This window comes from Haliaeetus leucocephalus, unplaced genomic scaffold, assembly GCF_000737465.1.
Source record: "Haliaeetus leucocephalus isolate CR32 unplaced genomic scaffold, Haliaeetus_leucocephalus-4.0 Scaffold730, whole genome shotgun sequence".
Taxonomy (NCBI): Eukaryota; Metazoa; Chordata; class Aves; order Accipitriformes; family Accipitridae; genus Haliaeetus; species Haliaeetus leucocephalus.
In genome coordinates, this window is record NW_010973166.1 from 4,165,509 (window position 1) to 4,183,393 (window position 17,885).

Genomic DNA, 17,885 nt, shown 5'->3' on the forward strand with positions numbered 1-17,885 from the left:
GTCTTTTTAAGACCACATAATATAGCACTAGAAGCTGCATATTTTGTGTTTGGTTTTCACTACTATTTGAACAATGAGGTTTCTATATAAAATGCATGTTTTAAAGACACAGTGTGCCATTGTTCTTTGCATCCATCACTCCATGGAATCAGCTGATGCAATCTTGTCACATGAATAATCATTATTTTATTTTATTTTATTTTATCTTATGTAGGTTAATGAGGAATTTAGTCTTACAACCACTTATTTCCAAAGGTGATATTTTTAATTCTGTTTTGAATTATGCCTTTTGTTAAAGCCTGTCTGTTTTGCAAAATAGCTCTTCAACTGATCTCCGGTTCAGCATGGCTTTATGTGATGAGGAGAAGAAATTTCGGCAACAGCGAAAAGATAATATCATGCACAGTATGAAATCATTTCTGGGAGAGGAAAACAGTAAGAACTTGACCACTTCCCGTGATGTAAGTTTGGAGAGTTCACATCAAGATTAGTATCCCCTTTGGAGTCCTGCATTTGTCCCTCAAAAGAATGAATGAGACATAGGAAGTAGAAGGGTTCAATGTAAAGAGATGGCAGAAGCAAAAAACTTTCTTTTTCCTCCATAAGCATACAATATTTAAGCTGGAGAATAATTTTTCTTGTGCTCTAAAGTTTAAGGAGACAAAATCCTGTGCCAAAATGAAGCTGCACTTAAATAAGATAGGCCCATTATGTGCAAAAGGACAGTACTGTGTAAATGCCATCATAGGATAGAAATCACAGCTTTTCATTTGCACTGGCACCTTAAACTTCTGTAACTTTTATCTGGTTCTTTGTTCTTTTAATCTTTAGCAGGCTGTGCCCAGGTTAAAATTGGGCAAAGATGATAAATCCATACTTTTCATTTTGCTCTGATTCCAAATTCCATGCTTTGTTGAGCTTTTGGTTCTGATCTGAGATCATCACCTGAAAAATGCCTAAAGGGGCTGGGAAATACCTGCTGCACAAGAAGCTTGCAGTGGCTCTGGGCACACACCTAACTGCAGAATCTGCCCTTGCATGCTTGATATCCAGCCTGTGCTCTTAAAATGGCCTTGGCTGTATGGCCTTCATGTCTAAAAGATTAGGCAGGAAATTACGTGATTTAATGTTAGAATCAGATTAGAAATTATTTTCTTTCTTTCCTTTCTTCTTTTCCTTTAGCCCATTTTATAGGGTTAGCATTACGAAGTTTATTTCTTAGAGAATGTGAGAAACTGCAGCTTTCATTGACTCGCTGGTGCTCTGTACCAAGCCAACAGAAAGTTAAGCCTACAGATCTAGATGGACTGATGGTGATTTGGGTCACATCAAAGTGAGGAAGGGTGCCAAAGCCTATTGATCTTTTCAGTGATTTCATAAAACACTTAATTGATTATTGTATTTCTATAAAATTGTTTAAAGCAAGAAAAATTATAAAAATAAACCAAGCAAATGTTCAAAACACATTATTTCAAATTAATTAAGGGTACACTTGGTGCAGATCCACTTGTTTTGTAGTAGTTTTTCCATCTTCCTCTTTCTTCCTTGCTTGTTCCCTCTCCTGGTCTGCTCCCAGAACTGTGACAGGAAGACTGTGGGGGGGGGGGGGGGGGGGGGGTCAAACAATGAACAGAGTCAATGAATTAATCTGGCTTGATTAATTCATTGATATTGATTCCCTTTGTGCATTTTTAGTAGAAGCAGAATGTGACAGTCTTTTGCAGAATCTGGAACCAACACTGAAGAATTCCTTTTAAATTTCTATGAAGTTTTGAGCAGGTGGTAGATATGCTATTGTTGTATACTTTTGAACTCTGTCTCGCATAATAAAATGTGCTTGTCTGAGCTTTCTGAGGAAGATGAAAGAATTTGACAAATGTCGTACATATTTTGTTTGTAGTGATATAAATTGCGCATATTGTGAAGGAACATTTTTGAGGTTTTTTAATTTTCTGTTCAGTTATTTTAATCTTAACACGTGCAAATCTTACTAGAGTAGATACTTGTGAATGTGACATTGGTCTGATCTTCTACAGCAGAATAATATTTTCCTCAGAAAGGATGCAGATATTCTGCCAAGATCCAGTTAGAACTGGAGTGATACTCAGTGCCTTAAGTATCAGTTCTATGGAGGTGGTATGTGTGCATGAATTATTGTAAATGCTAGGTAAGATTTCATATTCTTTTTGTCATCATTTTCCCTTGGTATCCCTCACTGTCTCAAATATGGAAATTTTATCAGTTAAATTGCATCTTCCAAGACCAGACAGTAATCTCTAATTGTAGGCTTATCAACCCTAGGAAGGACTGAGGTAATGTGATCTTCCCGTTTTTCACATGCCAAGTATGTATTTCTAAGCTGACTTGTCAGAATTTTTAGCTGCTTCTAGCAATGAAAAAAACCTTTTTGTTCAAATTAAAATAGAGTTTTGTCCTTGTAGCCTGTCATTTTCACTTTTATTGCTACAGATGGAAGATAGCAGGAGGATTTATAGGATGTTTGTAGTCTTAACATGGCATCAGAAGTTGGGAGACATAATGAGTATTCTTAGCTGCCTGTGAGTCATTGTTTAATCTTAAGCAAGTCATTTAACTTAAAGTTCACCTAAGTTTCTTCATCTGTGAATAGCAACACGTGTGCCTTGCAGGGATGCTATGAGACTTTAATACCTGTGAAATAATTATACATCCCTGGATGGGGAAGTGAGTACTTCCAAATTTCCTTGCTTAATCTTGAGGCAGATTCTGAAAACACAGAGGATGAGATTTGCTCGGTTTATTTTTATAATTTTTCTTGCTTTAAACAATTTTATAGAAATATCATAATCAATTAAAGAACGCATATAGTTCTCTAAGACTGGATTTGCAGAACAATTTTTTAATAATCATGTGTACCCCATGGCAACTTTTTTCCGCCACAGGTATTCTTGTCCAGATTTTGCGCACTGTGTTTCCAGGCCATTTGGATAAAACCGTCTGCACCACTCGTTCCCCAAACAAGATGTAGTATGTTGTATCTTTTTTTTGGCAGATTACTGGAAAATATGATTGAGATGCCTTTTTCAGAGCTTGCTTTTCTTAACACATATCTTGCTTCCCAAATCCTTTTCACATTCATGCCCAGTTCGATGATTAAGCAATCAGCACATGTTGAGATGAGGCGCCCATTGATTGAAGTGGAACTGTATGCTGCTGAGCTTGTCCACACAGTACAGTGCCCCATGGATCCTAGAAACAGTACAGATGTACTGCCAAAACACTTCATCAGCATTGTTAAATCCTGTTCAGTGGAGTTTGTTTGGATGATATCTAAGCTGGTTTGTTCAAAACTAGCTTGGGTCCCTCAGCATTGTGCCATGCAGACCAACCATAGGGAAAAGAAAGCCATGCTGGCGTGGCCTTTTGGTTGTTCAGAAGTGGGCACAACCATATAGAATTGAGTGTGGCACTGTGGCCAGGGATTAGAGCAATGGACTTTTGTCTCCAAGACTTTTGAATTCAATTCACATTTTTGCTGTTGACTCACCACATCACTTTCTTTTGAGTCACTTACCCTTTTGGTCTAAGTTTACTAACCTGCTTGAATGGGTTTAGTACCTCTGCCCCTGTTTTACTGATTATGTACAAAGGACTTCAGGTGCAGAGCACCTCCAAGAGTGGAGTGCATCAGCTCCAGCCTGCGTACATGGAGAAGCGTGCATGCCTTGGTATCCTAGCTAGCTGTTCCCCATTCTTTCTCAATTGTGAGATGGCTTCTTGGTCCCTTTCCCTTTGTACTCTGTCTGCAGCTACTTCCCCCCTGCCTCTGTCCTATTCATCCTAGAGGGCAACTTGTAAGATGGGTGTATGTAATTTCAAATTGTTTCATTTCTTGCCCTTAAATGTGTTGGAAACTGAACTTCAGCTAAAAAGCTGCTTTAACAAACCTACCTGCTTGGAAGTGTGCTCTACCTTCCCCTCTGCAAAGCAGGAAAGGACTCTTAACCTTCATCGCCTGACTTATGCCTACAAGTCAACTTGTATTCAGTTGGCTGAAATAAATGAATGTAAAAGTGCAGTAGATTCTTCTGTTCAGTTATTTTTTCATCTAAATAATGATAAAAGCTTTGTTTGCTGTGGGAAGCTTACTTAAGCTGCTGCCCTCTGCTCTAGAGCTCATCTGTTGAATTTCATTTCTGGAAATAAAGTAGTGACTGAAGTTCTTCATGCTTTGCTTTGGTATCAAGTGGAAATGAAGGGATACTATACATCCACCTACCTCTTGGTATACCCGCCCTCCCTCAGTATAGGAATCTATGATTCCCAGAATGTCTGTGGATTAAGTATACAGGAAGCATTTGCAGTCAGGATGCTAGTGACTCTTCTTGACATTCTTTATTGATCCTCCTTGCGGATTTCTCTGCATCCTCAAGAAAACTCAGATTTTCCCTTGTGCTCATGCCACTTCACTGATGAATAGGTTTGTTGAATAGTGGTGCTTTGGAAGTGTTCTCACATACTTTTTCCAGGCTTGCACCTGCAAACCACCGTCTTCATCCTGTTGGGATTTGTCTGTGTAGGTTAATTAGGTAGTGTTTGTAAAGAGCTTTCAAAGCCTAACGTACATTATTAAATTTGTGATTAGTAATGTGGCTTTTCTGTTCAAAGCAACTGCTCTGTTATTGGGGTGTTGGCTTAACAAAACAGGCATGTCCTAAATCTTTACCTTTGTTTTGTCATTTTTTTGATAGATAGCTATCTCTGGAGGTGCATTACGAATGCTGATGCCAGTAAATACTTGTGGTTTCTATTACTAAAGCTTAACACTTATGAAAAAGATAATCAAATAATCTTACTGTATCAAGAATAAGCAGTTTTTGAGGAATGGAAGCCTTGAGAAATGTTTCTGCTTACTTGGTCATTGTGCTTGGTCATTTCCATGTGACTGTGCATTGTCACTAAGTTTCATGGCTTGGAGTGTGGAGACTGCAGAAAGAAACTGAAATCACATGGTTTCTTTTCTTATAACTAATCCCATCTATTGGCACCTTAAATTGCATTTCAGTGAAATTTTTGACTAATTACCAGTTTGATCAGATAGGGGCTTTCTGCACAACTGTGTAATTCTTTTTATGCTTCGTAACAACCAAGAGGTTGTTACCTTATCACCATTGAACAGTGGAAAATTCTTCTTGGTTTTGGAAGCTGAGAACCAGATGGGACCTTTGCTTAGTCTAAAACACTTGATGACGGTAGCAAGTGAATTTTTATTTTATTTTGTCTTCTTTCTAGATATTTGGGGAAACTATGCAGTGGAAGGGAATGGCTTTGAAGTCAGGGCTGGGAAGGCTGGGAAATAAGAAGAAAAGAAGTATAAAATAAAACACCTGTAGATACATATTCAATATGGTGCCACTTGTAACTGGGTCTGCTTTTGCTCACTTTGCTATCTCTTGGTAGCTGAGTAGGTGTACAGATACACATAAATTCTCCTTACCTTTCCTGTAGTTTTTGCAAGGTAGCTGTAAATTTGAGACTGTCTTCGTGCTATATAGTAATATCAGATGTTTTTATTATAAAATGTGTTTTTAAACTCCTAGCCAAAATATTCTTTGTCTCTCTTCTGTTTCTGATGAGTAAGTTTTACTGCTTTTGGCTCTGTTACAAAGATATAATTTGGATTAAAGGTGGTGTTTGCATTGCTTTAAAAATCTCTGTGGTCTTGTAACTAAATAGTTTATTTAGTAACTATATTTAATATCCTCTCTATTTTGGATTATGGATAAGAAGGACAGACATTCTAAAGAAATTCTCAGTATATTTTTATTAGAAATCTTGCTACAAGTGGTGCCGCCTTCAAATAAATTCTAATTCTTCAGATACCAGGCAATTAGAGTTCTAAGTAACAGGGCATCATGGGGGCAACAACTTAATAATGCTGAGACCTGATGTGGTTTATTCACCCAATTTGTAGACTTCCTGGTTGTATTTTAAGGTCTGAAGCAGTGCCACAATCTGTGCGAATGAACTGAACTTGAAATTCTATACATTATTTCAGTAGACAGGATGCTAAGGAGGGTCATAATGATAGTATTTGACTTTATATATATATATTATTTTATATATATATATAAAAAAATATATATTACTACTTGACCAGAAGAATCAGAGAAATCAGGCATTACCTTTCTGTGCCTGTAAGGAACCTAAAATGGAGGATTCTGCGCAGTGATAATGTTGTGCCCTATTAGCAAGTAGTAGTGAATAAAAAGTACAATATAACAGAGCCGTTACTTTCTTTCTAATCATTACCCAGAAGCTCCCAAAAGATGTGTCTCTGGTTGTATCCTGATGTTCTGTGCAATCAAGGAGCTGCTTTCTTGTAGAGGACAGCCCCCTTGCACCCTTTTTCCTCACCTATCTTCTCAGCCTCCACCCATCCGTGGCAGTGTGCGAGGCATGTGTGCTGTCCCACCAAGTCTGTGGCATTCTGATTGTGTCATAGACCTGTGACTGCACTTGAACTTCCAATTTTTCTTTTTTGATGTCTCTGTTCATTAATATAGAGACATTTGAGGTAAGCCTCTGAACAATCTTCCTTCTGAGCAGGAACATGCAGGTCTCACTACTAACTTTAGCCCATGCATTCCTCCTGCATTTGCAACATTTGCACCCTTTGCTCATTTAGGTCCCTGTCATTGAAGTTAGTCTGAAGTCTTCCTCATTAAATTAGCAAGTCTGTTCCTCACTCTGTTGGTCAGGTGGATTCTTTATTTCCCATGGGCCGTCTTCACCAGCAAGCAAGGCTTCATGGTGAGGAAGCCAAGAGTCTTACTAGTGACACCACCTGCACCTGATAGCATCTGCTTGAGCCATTCGTCTTCCAGACTAGAAAGATCAAGTCACCAGGCTACAGCCTCGGGTGCCTGTGCCCCTTATTCTTACTCATCTGAGCACCTCTCATCTGCTCAGGGTATCTCTCCCCTGCTTCTATCACTGTTGCCCACATGGATGACCAGCGAGGAGTAGCATCTGGAAAGCCAGGTGAGACTCAGCCATTTCTCCGTGCCATCGTGGATCTGGAGTCTAGGCAAGCAGCAGACCTCCCTAAACAATCACTCTGGCTGGCAGGTTGGCCTGTGTCCCATGGAAGAGGGAGTCATCAGCTACTGTGCTTGTCACTTTGTAGCACTGTTTCTTATCCAGTAACCTGTGATATCTGGTCCAAAATCCTCCCTGACAGTGTTTGTTCCTTCTCTGTCACCAGGGCTCTGAAATAAGGCAAAGAGCTGCAGGTGGAAGGGGAGACTTCTCTCACTGCCAGAAGTAGCATGCTTGCAGCTCCCTCTCTCCTGGGAATTCATGCTTTCTTCCTGCCCTTGTGTTGCCTCAGTCATATCTTCCTTCTTGCCTACATGGGTACTAGGCACATTTAGCTTCCCTTTATGTCCCTGCATGCCAAGTGTTTTGCACCTTCCGGTTGCTCATGGTCCCTAGGTACAAGATAAACAGGAAGCTGGAAGGAAGTCTGCTCTGCCCCTCCGTGAGTTTTCCACCTTGGCAGAACCTCTCATGCTGCCAGCTGGTTCCTGGCTTCCCTTGCTCATGATCGGCAGTGCTCTCCTCCCATACTGCAATCCAAAAGTACTCTTGCCATCCAGCTCTTTGTGAAGCAGATGGGACTGAGTAAATGACATACAGATATTATACATTGCCCTTGGGCCCAGAGAACCTAAGAGGGACAGGTAACTTCGTGGGTGGGATTACAGTACTGTTCCATTCTACATACAGTGTTTAAAAGTCATATCTCAAAGGGCTTTATTAAAGTATCTTGCCATTCTCTTACACACATACCACTAAAAGACTGCAGAATACCTTCTTTTTGGCTTGTTAGAACTTTTGTGCACAGGTTTGGAAAAGCACAGGTTTCTTCTCTGCTGTGAGGATCTCTGGATGGTGACCTACTAATTGCACAAGGCTGGTATGTTTGACCAGTGACTGATGAATGTTGTTTATTTACTGCTTTTAAGTCTTTATCAGAATTGTTGTGGTGATATGCTATTCTTATCTATGCAGGTACCAGTGATAGCGATATTGGGTTCAGGAGGTGGATTTCGTGCCATGGTAGGGTTTGCTGGAGTCATGAAAGCACTTTATGAATCAGGAGTTTTAGACTGTGCGACCTACATTGCTGGTCTCTCAGGATCCACGTGGTAAGGGTTTTTTCTTTTGTTTTTCTTCAGTTTTTCTTCAGGAAGTTCAAGAATGAATTTTCATGAGACTTGACTTTATTTCTAAGGTTATAATTCACAGCAAATTTTAGGCATACGCTATCAGTACAGAAAAGACATATGGAGGCAGCTATCTTGCAGCATAGTGGGTCAGTGGAGCAAGTCTGCTGGTGGAGGTATTTCAGAATGCCTTGAAGGGTGAGGACAGCTCAGTATCCAGGTGATCTTCCCAGGAGCTTTGATAGCAGGAATGGATGAAAAGAGGTGCTACACATATGCACCCGCATTTCTGTATCAACAGCCAATACTGTATGTACTAGGACTGTGTAACTGATTCTGTCATCTTGATAACCAAAAAATAAAGAATTCAAGCTGTTGGTGTAAATCCAAAATATTTTTTGTGTTGTTTTATTTTCCTGATGAAATGAAAAAAAAAATTTCTTTGTGATCTGAAGATGACGACTCATTCAACCCAAAATGGATTGTATACTTTTGGGGAAATTTTCAGAGATTCTCAAAGTCACCGAAAGGTCTTTTGCTCCATTTTAAACTCATTAGTCCCCTTCTTAGTGGATTTACTGGGGATGTCTAGGACCTGTTCACTGATTCTTTCTTACCATAAGGAAATTTGTATTTCAGCTTGTAGGAATGAATACCGACTGGCTGCCATGCTGCAGGGCATCCTGCTATGGATTGCCTTGTATCACTCCTATTGTCACTGTTTAATTTAGAAATTACATTGTTTTTTAAAATAGTTTGTTATCAGATGGGGCTAAAAATCTTCAAAGATGTCTCAATGAGAATGCCCTAATCAAATAGTTATGATGTCCTTCTGTCTGACTCAATGAATACTTCAGACCATTAACAGGAATAACAGCAACAGGAGAAAATCAGAGTGACATCACTGTGTGAAAGGCACTCTCTGGCCATTATGAGCTTAGGGTTTTGTAGGCAGGAGAATGCTTTGAACCCCAGTATTATGTCTGCCTCAACTACTCTTCTGAATGAGAGGATTTCTCTTTTCTCTGCCCAGTGCTATGAACCTGCAGCCTTTTGTCTTCTTGGCTTTTATAAAAATTGTCCTAAATTACACTTATTACAAATGTTGAAACTATTTGTTTTGATGTTTCTTAAATGAAATGATGTAACATATTTAAAAGCTGTATAATATTCATTAGCCAAAGACATTTGACAAATTCAGTCCAAATTTCTTAACTGTTTAGACTCCTTAACACTACATTTTTTTCATTAAGTGAAAAATTGCAGACCTTTTTTTTTTGTCTAAAACTTGGTTTTAATGTCAATGGATGAGGTTGCAGTAGAGGATGTTACATCCTAAGAAAATTTTGAACTTTTCAAGGGAATATCCCAAATGTCACAAAATACGATTTTATCATAACCATACCAGTTTGAATACTGGAGCTGCATCTGAATCCAGTTTAGGGCCACCTAGTACAAGAAAGGTGTTGACAAACTGGATTAATTCCGTCAGAGTACCACCTAGGCAATTAGGAGACTAGAGCACATGAGAAAGTGAGGCAGCTGGATTTGTTCAGCCTTGAGGAGTAGGCAAAGGTAGTGGTGGTGGGAGATCTTGCTCTTATCTTCAGCTACCTAATCAGTAGCTGTAAAGAAGACTCTTTTTGGAGATGCACAGAGAAAGGACAGGGAGTAATTGCCATAAATTACAGCAAGAGAAATTTGATTAGCTATTAGGAAAATTACTTTGCAGTGAGAATGGTCAAGCACTTGAATGTATTGCCCCATCCTTACTTGACTAGTCTGGGTAAGGTGTCATCCTCTGTCTGTGTGACTCAGTGAATACTTCATGTGAAAGCAGAACTTGACTGAACAAAGCCCTGACCAACCTGATCCGACTTTTAAGTTGGCTTTGCATTGAGCAGGAATTTGGAATAGAGACCTCGAGGTTCTTTCCAGTCTAAATTACAAGATTATATGAATGTCTCATTTCTCTGAGAGTAAGGGAAAAAGGCTTTTGTTGGAATAGCTAAATATAAATGAGCAGGGAATCTGCCTGGGATGAGTTTTATCCCCTGGTTTAAGGAAGCACATGAATTTTGGTTCACACATTCTAAGGAAATATTCTAACCCCAAAGTTGTTAACTCTTTTGAAATAGATAATGATCTGTTCTATTCCTTGTGTGGCTTTTTTTCAATTACTTTTAACTTGTGTGAAGCTTGCTTCCTCCCTCCCAGGCTAGATAGAAAGCTTTCAGCATGCCAGAAGGTTTTGAAATGCCAGAAATGTCTATGAACTAGAGTAAGTTTCTCGTTTAGATGGGACTATAGAAGGTTGGCATCCCTGGAACCTGGGTTTTCTATCACTAGTGATTGGGGGGGCAGATTTATCGCTGTCTATTGAGAGACCTGGATGTACTTTTGTCAAATTTGTGAAAAGTGGAAGATACCATTTGGCTGGATGAAGAGCAATTGAATAGTGCAGTGTAGCGTGAAAAATTTTCACTGTTTCTAGGGAATGGTATGTAGTCCATGTTCTGAAAAGATGTCAGTCAGCTGGCCATGAGGTCCTTTTTTGGGAAAACCCAGGTGTGAATACATAGTTGATCTAATGTAAACCTATAAAATCTCTATTAAAATAGCAAGATTATCTGAACTGATTCAGTCAGAAACATATGTTGGAAACAGTTATATTTGAACAAATTTGCTTTTGCTGTCTTGGTGATGTCACCTATTCAAATGTTCCTTCCTTGATGAATAAATAAATTGACACTTTGACACTCCCTTTCTTTTCTTTTTTTTCCATGCAGTCTATTACTTGGGAATAATGCTCTTTTCTTTTTTCTGGAGGGTGGAGAATACCTTTCCTGGTGGGAGAGGCAGGTTTTCACTTGTTCGCTCAGATGCATGCCTAACCTTGGAGCAATGCACTTACCTCCCTAATGGTTTCTGTCGTCTTGCTTCAACCTTGTACTGAATTCTTCATCCTGCGTTTTCCTTTCTCTGCTTACATGGAAGCTTGCTGCTGTGTTTGTTCCACCCATGAACTGACGTGCGTGCTAAGCTTTAGAGACTGCGTAAGGACTAATGAATCAAGTTCTTACATCATGCATGTGACAGGGTTCATCATGCTGTCAAGTAAGTTGCCAGGCTGTGATCTCAGGGCCAAGCGTGCACAGTGTGTATCTCACTGCTGTGCAGAATTATGCCTGCAGTATGGTATGTATACCTGAGCCAGCTAATTGAATAAATAATAGTGAAATGAGCATCTAGTAGATTAGTATGGCCTATCTGGAGTTTTCACCCGTAGTGTTACTTAAGCCAACCAAGTGCAAACCACAGTTGTCTGCATGTGTGTCTAAACTTTGTTTTGAGTAAACAAAACTTCAGTTTCCAGAGTTACTCGCTGACAAAATCAAGATTTGCCTGATAGACCTCTTCTGAATTGTCAGAGTCAATTAAATCTCTGCACAGGTTGTAGTTATTGTGCTTCACCTTATTATGAAAACATCTAGATCCTGGAAAGCATACCATATACTAATATATTTTAGGAATTTTTGAATAGTGATAATGAACTGGAGAGTGACAGAGAGAGGTACATCTTAGAGTGAAAGAACTGCATGTATGTACTTACAGGACCTCCAGTCTGCCAAATTTAGGTGCACTGTGACAACTTGAGAAGTGCTATTTTCAGCTTATGATGATTCTGTCCATTATCCCTTAAACAAATAAATGAGGAACACCTTATAAAACAAATTGTTTAGCTTTCTATGCCTTGAGAAAAAGGAAATGACAATTTACTGTATAAATGGTGAGTAAATTAATCTGATTTAATCAGTAATTGTATCAAATTATTTATGAGCTTATTGTACATTTCAGGCAGCTGACATTGAACCAGGGTTTGATACTTACAGAGCCTGTTTTCCATTGCAGGTACATGTCAACTTTGTATTCACACCCAGATTTTCCAGAAAAAGGACCGAAAGAGATTAATCAAGAATTGATGAACTCTGTGAGTCACAACCCACTTCTGCTGCTCACTCCTCAGAAAGTCAAACGCTACATTGAAGCACTGTGGAATAAGAAAAGCTCAGGGCAGCCTGTCACCTTCACAGACATCTTTGGAATGCTAATAGGTGAAACACTTATCCATAATGTGAGTTCATTTTTTTATGATTATTAGAGTTGTGAAACTATTGTGTAATAACTGCTGTTACTATTCTTTTGAAATGACCTTGGTAACATTTAACAAAGCATGTTTAGCAATAGGAATATTTAAAGTTATAGCTGAACAGGTACTGGATAAGAAACTTGTAAAATGCTTTCCTTGCTCTGGGACATGTTTCTGAATGGTACTCAGTTCTTTAAGAGCCAGGAAAGCATGATGCATTTATGTGCAACAGAAATGAGCTCAACCGCTGGGTACTTGTAGCAAGCTCTTAACATTGTGTATCATCCATTAAAATTACTGCTCAAGCAGTTTCAACAAAAAATTACAGAGTGGTGTAACCTCTTTATGCACATTTTGCTATAAGAAGAGCAGCATTTGCTTAAAAAATACTAATTTCAAGGTGGAAGATCCACGTCTTTATATATTATTACTTGTTTTTCTGAGAAACGGGACAATAGGAGGTCTTCATACTGTTGTATTTTATTATTGAAAAATCCTAATTGACTGAATCAGGCACACAGACTTCAAATGAGTCAGGTGAGCAGAATTTGGATTTGCTCTTATGGTAAGATTAAAATGTGTTAATAGATTCACAGACATGTTTTATACACTTGTATCTTTCATGAGTATACACTGCCATTAGGTTTTGAACACTTTACTGAAAAACAGGCAACACAGCTTTTAGTAATTGTGATATATAAGCTAAGTTTCTGACGATGAAGGGGTGTTAATGATCATGTGGGGTTGGTTAGAAGTCCCTGTTTACTAAGGAGTTACACAAATGCACAGACGTTAAGCTTAAATCTGAACCTGACACAATCAGGGAAAAATGGAAATAAGGGTCTTGGTTATTCACAGATAACACATCTTAGTACTATTATGTCATAATGACTTTCAGTCTTTCTAGATTGCAGACGCCAGAATATTTTCTGGGGGAGATGCAGATCCTTTGTTAGCAAATGTAAGCCTCTTAATAGTCCATTTGCTTTTCTTAGTTATCTTTGCTGACTTTTCAGGAACAGCACAGATTGAAAAACATTACATGATCATTAATGGCAGTTCTGCCTAAGAGGGATTTTTCCTTGTTTTAGTCTTTTACAGTAGCAGAGGGAAAGAAATTGCTTTGTCCAACACTACTGTTTTCTTTTTGGCCATGTTATTTTGGATTCTGTAACACATGCTTATTTAATCTTCCTATCATGTCTTCTCCCACTCCTTCCTTCCTGAATTGTGCAGTTAAAAGGCATTCAAGCAGATTACTTCCTTTTACAAATTCTTCTGTTCTGTTTTTCTTGGAAGTAACCAAGTTTGTCCATTTTTCTTCTCTTTGAGAATTTCAGAGAAATGAGTAGTCTCCCAAATATCAGCAGGCCTTCATAGGATCCGTTTGGATGTAATGTCTTTCTTTTTCATGCAGAGAATGGACACCACTTTGAGCAACATGAAAGAGAAAATCAATAATGCACAATGTGCTCTCCCACTCTTTACCTGTCTCCATGTCAAACCAGATGTCTCAGAGCTTATGTTTGCAGGTATGTTTTCAATCTGTGTACTGAGTCACTTGTGAAAAGGAGTGCATCGCTGCCAAAAAAAAGCCTATTTTTTTTAATACTTCAGAGAATAGTTGTATCCTGCAACTTGGTCCACTTTGAAATTATTAGTCTTATGGCAAGGATTAGGAAGGAATTTGCCATGATATGAAACATTCTTTGGGGCTTAACAAAATTTGCATTGTTATGAACTGAATACAGGGAGATTTTGATTTATAAAAAGAATAGGAAGCTGTGATGCTGAAGGATATCAGGCATATCATAAGGACTGTTCTGGTGGGTTTTAAAAAATGACTGGGAAGTGGACACATTGGTGTTCAGCGGTTTCTGGGAATCTGACAGTAGAGTCTGATAACAAGAAGTTACTCAGGGATAAGGGATCACATACTTAGGTAGGTGGATACTTATTCGATTGGTGCACTACTTACACCAGGGTTACAGGGCTGTGGAGAACAGGCATCAAATGGACATATTCGTCATGGCATACCACTGAGCATTTTCTTGGCTTTGAAGATGCATCTTTTCCTGTCCATGGAAAGACAAACAGACTGTGTTTTAGGTCAACAGCCTTTTATTTCTCCATCATTCTTGGGTTTGGAGACTTATTCTTAGACCATTTTGTAAGCTTTTTTTTTTTTTACCTGAAAATAAGTCTAACACCATAACAGCCTCTTTAGGTTTCTGTGAAATGTTAAGTGGTGGCCAAGTTTTGTTCTCTATATGTTACAAAAAAAAAAGATTCCCTACCAATTGAAAAGTGTTGCTTATTCATGAAGTAGCTAAGTGCATTGCAGGAGTCAAGACGAAAAGAAAGCTGGTGTTTCTCCAACAGCAGAAAGCTGCTTAACATTAGTTTATCAAACAGGTAAAGGGAAATGTCTTCAGTCATACAGGATTATTCCTCTTTGTAAGAAGAGTGAAATTAGAATTGAACAAACAAATTAGATATACTACCTCTTTTTTACTTCTTGCACAGTGTGAAGTACTGTTGGTAACACAAAAGGGGCTTTTGCTTTTATTTATTCCATAGGTTTTAATCCCATCTAGTAGCCTTGAGAGTGGGTCCAAATGTGTTAGATGCTGTACAAAGAAAAGGATATGTATATCTATATAGTTATACATAAGACCGAGAAGGGAAACACCAAGTGACTTGCCTGAGGTTTAGAAGTCAGACATTGTATCCACGTTTCCTAAAAAGGTTATTTGGAACAGTTGCTGTCAAAACTCGTTCATAATGGAAAATGAGGTTGTAAATTAGGTTAAATTTTTCATGGGAGAAGTCTACTTTCCTCCTTAGGAAACTGAAACCTTTTTCTTTGAAAATAAAGTATTTTGGGTTTTGATGAGCTTCTGTTTTCTGAAAAATTTTATTTGGGTTACTTATTTACTGTTTGAAAAACAAAATTATCTTTAGTTAATAATGACCTTCTCTAAGCAAGACCAGAAGCACCTGAAGGCTGGTCTAATTTCTCTAGCCTTACCAATTGGTCTAAAAAAGGTATTGCCTCTGCCAATGGATCTTGGTTTTGCTTTTTTGAGGCTATCATCTATATCATTGTATAGGATGCTAGATCTTGATCATTTCTCTTTTAAGCTTTTTTTTCTCCTTTTAGAATGGAACAGCTATTCTTGATGTGAAATATATAGTAAGTTTTTAACAGAAATTTTTACACTTTCTTATTTACTAGATTATAGATGTAGGTGAGATCTTTAATGTTGTTTCAAGTTGAAATGCATTAATTATATCAGATAACATTCCTTCTGGGAGTGATGGTGCAAGATTTCATGCAGCTGCTAATAGCTTTCATGCCCCAGGCTCTGCATGTTTTCTCTACCAATAGCATTTTTGACCCAGGTGGCGCCGGCCATACCCAGAACTGCAGTAATCATTTTAACTGAACATAATTACAGTGATTTAGTTAAAGACAGCTTTTTTTTTTTTTCTTAGTTACTATAGCTTCTTTAATGATAAGAAATTACCTGAAGGTACTGATATTCAGTGTTAAAAAGGGGAGTGGAATTTAATGTTTGGCTTTGGTATTGTGTGCTTCCATCCCCTAACAGCCTTGTTCACCAACTTTGCTGCTGCTGCAATGCCAGACCAGTCAAAATTTGGACTGGGGTTTTGCTCTTGAAAATCATGATAGCAAACTTATGTCTGTGAGAGGGTGAGTGTGTGTGTCACTCCATACCAGTAAGTGCTACAGAATTCCTTTGGGAAGCAGGGCTGCCTTGAGGTATGGATACTTAGCACTCAGATCCCACGCTCCAGGTTTCAGAGGGATCCTTCAGTCGGTGCTTGGTCAGCCATGTTCATCACACATACGGATTGGTTATGTGGTTTTGACCTGCCTGCATGCAGCAAGGCTGGACTGTAAAGTGAATCCGGTCTCAATGTGTGAATACAGTCCATGCATATATATGCCCAATCCTGAATCTGCCAAATGCTTAATGTTGGCAAAATATTACCTCTCTGTCTTCCCTCCTGAGAACAGGAAAAATCTGTTGCATCTTCAGCTGGTATGAAGCAGTGTAGAGTTATGATCGAACTTACATCAAGACCACATCCAAAATGCAGTGAGCACAGCTGAAAGGTTTGACTTTACGTTTTGGATTAAGCCACAGCCAAGAAACTAGCCTGGTTTACTGGGATATAAACACTATGTATTTCTCTTGGTATAGAGTTCTCGTCTCTTGGGACATCAAGTCCTGCTCATTTAAATGGCCACTGTCTCAAGGAGCTTCTGAAATGGCAGAAGCTAATGCTGAAGCCCTTCAATTTTAAAGCAGAATTATTTCCCTAAGCAGGATATGTGATTTGAGAAATCATCTTCTTCAGTGCAAATACAAAATGAAAGCGGACTATCACAGATTAAATTAATTCTAAATCTAAATTCAGTTTCGCTGTCAGCATGGTTCTGAATACATTTGCCAATTCCTGTTTATATATCTAAAGGGAAATACCATTAAATTCCTGGACTGGGTCTTCAAAGGAATTTCCTTCTGCTCCAATAAATGTGAAGATTTGTGGGTGGTTTATTTGGAAAGTAGGATGTTGTATTTGACTTAGCATAGATAAGCGTTGTCCCATGAAACAAAACTCTCAGCAGTCATGATTAAATCTTTCCTTTTCAGAACGAGTGGTTAACCTGATGCTTAACATTTCAAGAGAAACACTGAATATCTTGAGGAGTGGATGGAACCCTGTGACTTTTGGGACTTTTCAAAGCTGTTTCTTTTGCCTTTCTATTTCAGAATTATTTCTTATTTGTTTATAGAAGCAGTCGAATCAATCAGTACTAACAGTATCAAAGACAAAATGGGTGAATGGGTGAAATACTAAAAATGTAGGGTACTTTTTGTTATTGCTCCCTTTTTGAAATGAATTCTCTGATGTAAGCAATTCCACTGGTATCAAAGAAAATATTTCAAAATCAGCTAAAATCCATTTTCAAAAAAGTCATACATCGCAGAATGTAAATCACTTCTGAAATTTTCTGCTAAGATCAGAAAATGCATTTGAACATTTTATTCCGTATTTTTATTGATCTCTGTATTCCACAAAATGGCATGTACTTTCAAAAATATGTTTGGCACTGTTTGGTATTAGTAAGTTTCTCAGCTGCCTCTCAGCTTTGCCTTTTCATATTGGATTTCACTAGAAACTTAAGGTTTTGTTGGAATCCAAATGCCTCTCCTAGAATATTTCACAAGTTTTGTGATATTAAATAATTTTTCTTCCACCTTTGCTACTGCCCTCCATATTTTTTATAGGATCACAGTGAAAGAAAAGAAACTTGGAACTTAGAACCATGTTGCATTTCATGTGACAGGGAATCATAGTGAAGCATGAGATGAAAACCAGATGTCATTTTTTCTCATTCGTGATCACTACTTTTATACTTCTGTTTTTACAAGCTCATATTTTTTCACTGAAGTTTGTTGTGATGAGAGAGAATGAGAATAAGAATTCCT

At 38.3% G+C, this 17,885-nt stretch overlaps 1 protein-coding gene across 1 annotated transcript in view; it reads left to right on the forward strand.

Moving 5' to 3' along the window:
• The window catches only part of PLA2G4A (phospholipase A2, group IVA (cytosolic, calcium-dependent)), an 84,687-nt gene that overhangs the window by 50,620 nt on the left and 16,182 nt on the right, over nucleotides 1-17,885 (forward strand). Inside the window, exons 8-11 of the mRNA XM_010580705.1 lie at nucleotides 320-461; nucleotides 8,056-8,192; nucleotides 12,123-12,345; nucleotides 13,778-13,892. Of these exons, the coding sequence (XP_010579007.1) occupies nucleotides 320-461; nucleotides 8,056-8,192; nucleotides 12,123-12,345; nucleotides 13,778-13,892 (617 nt within the window). The remainder of the gene's footprint in view (nucleotides 1-319; nucleotides 462-8,055; nucleotides 8,193-12,122; nucleotides 12,346-13,777; nucleotides 13,893-17,885) is intronic.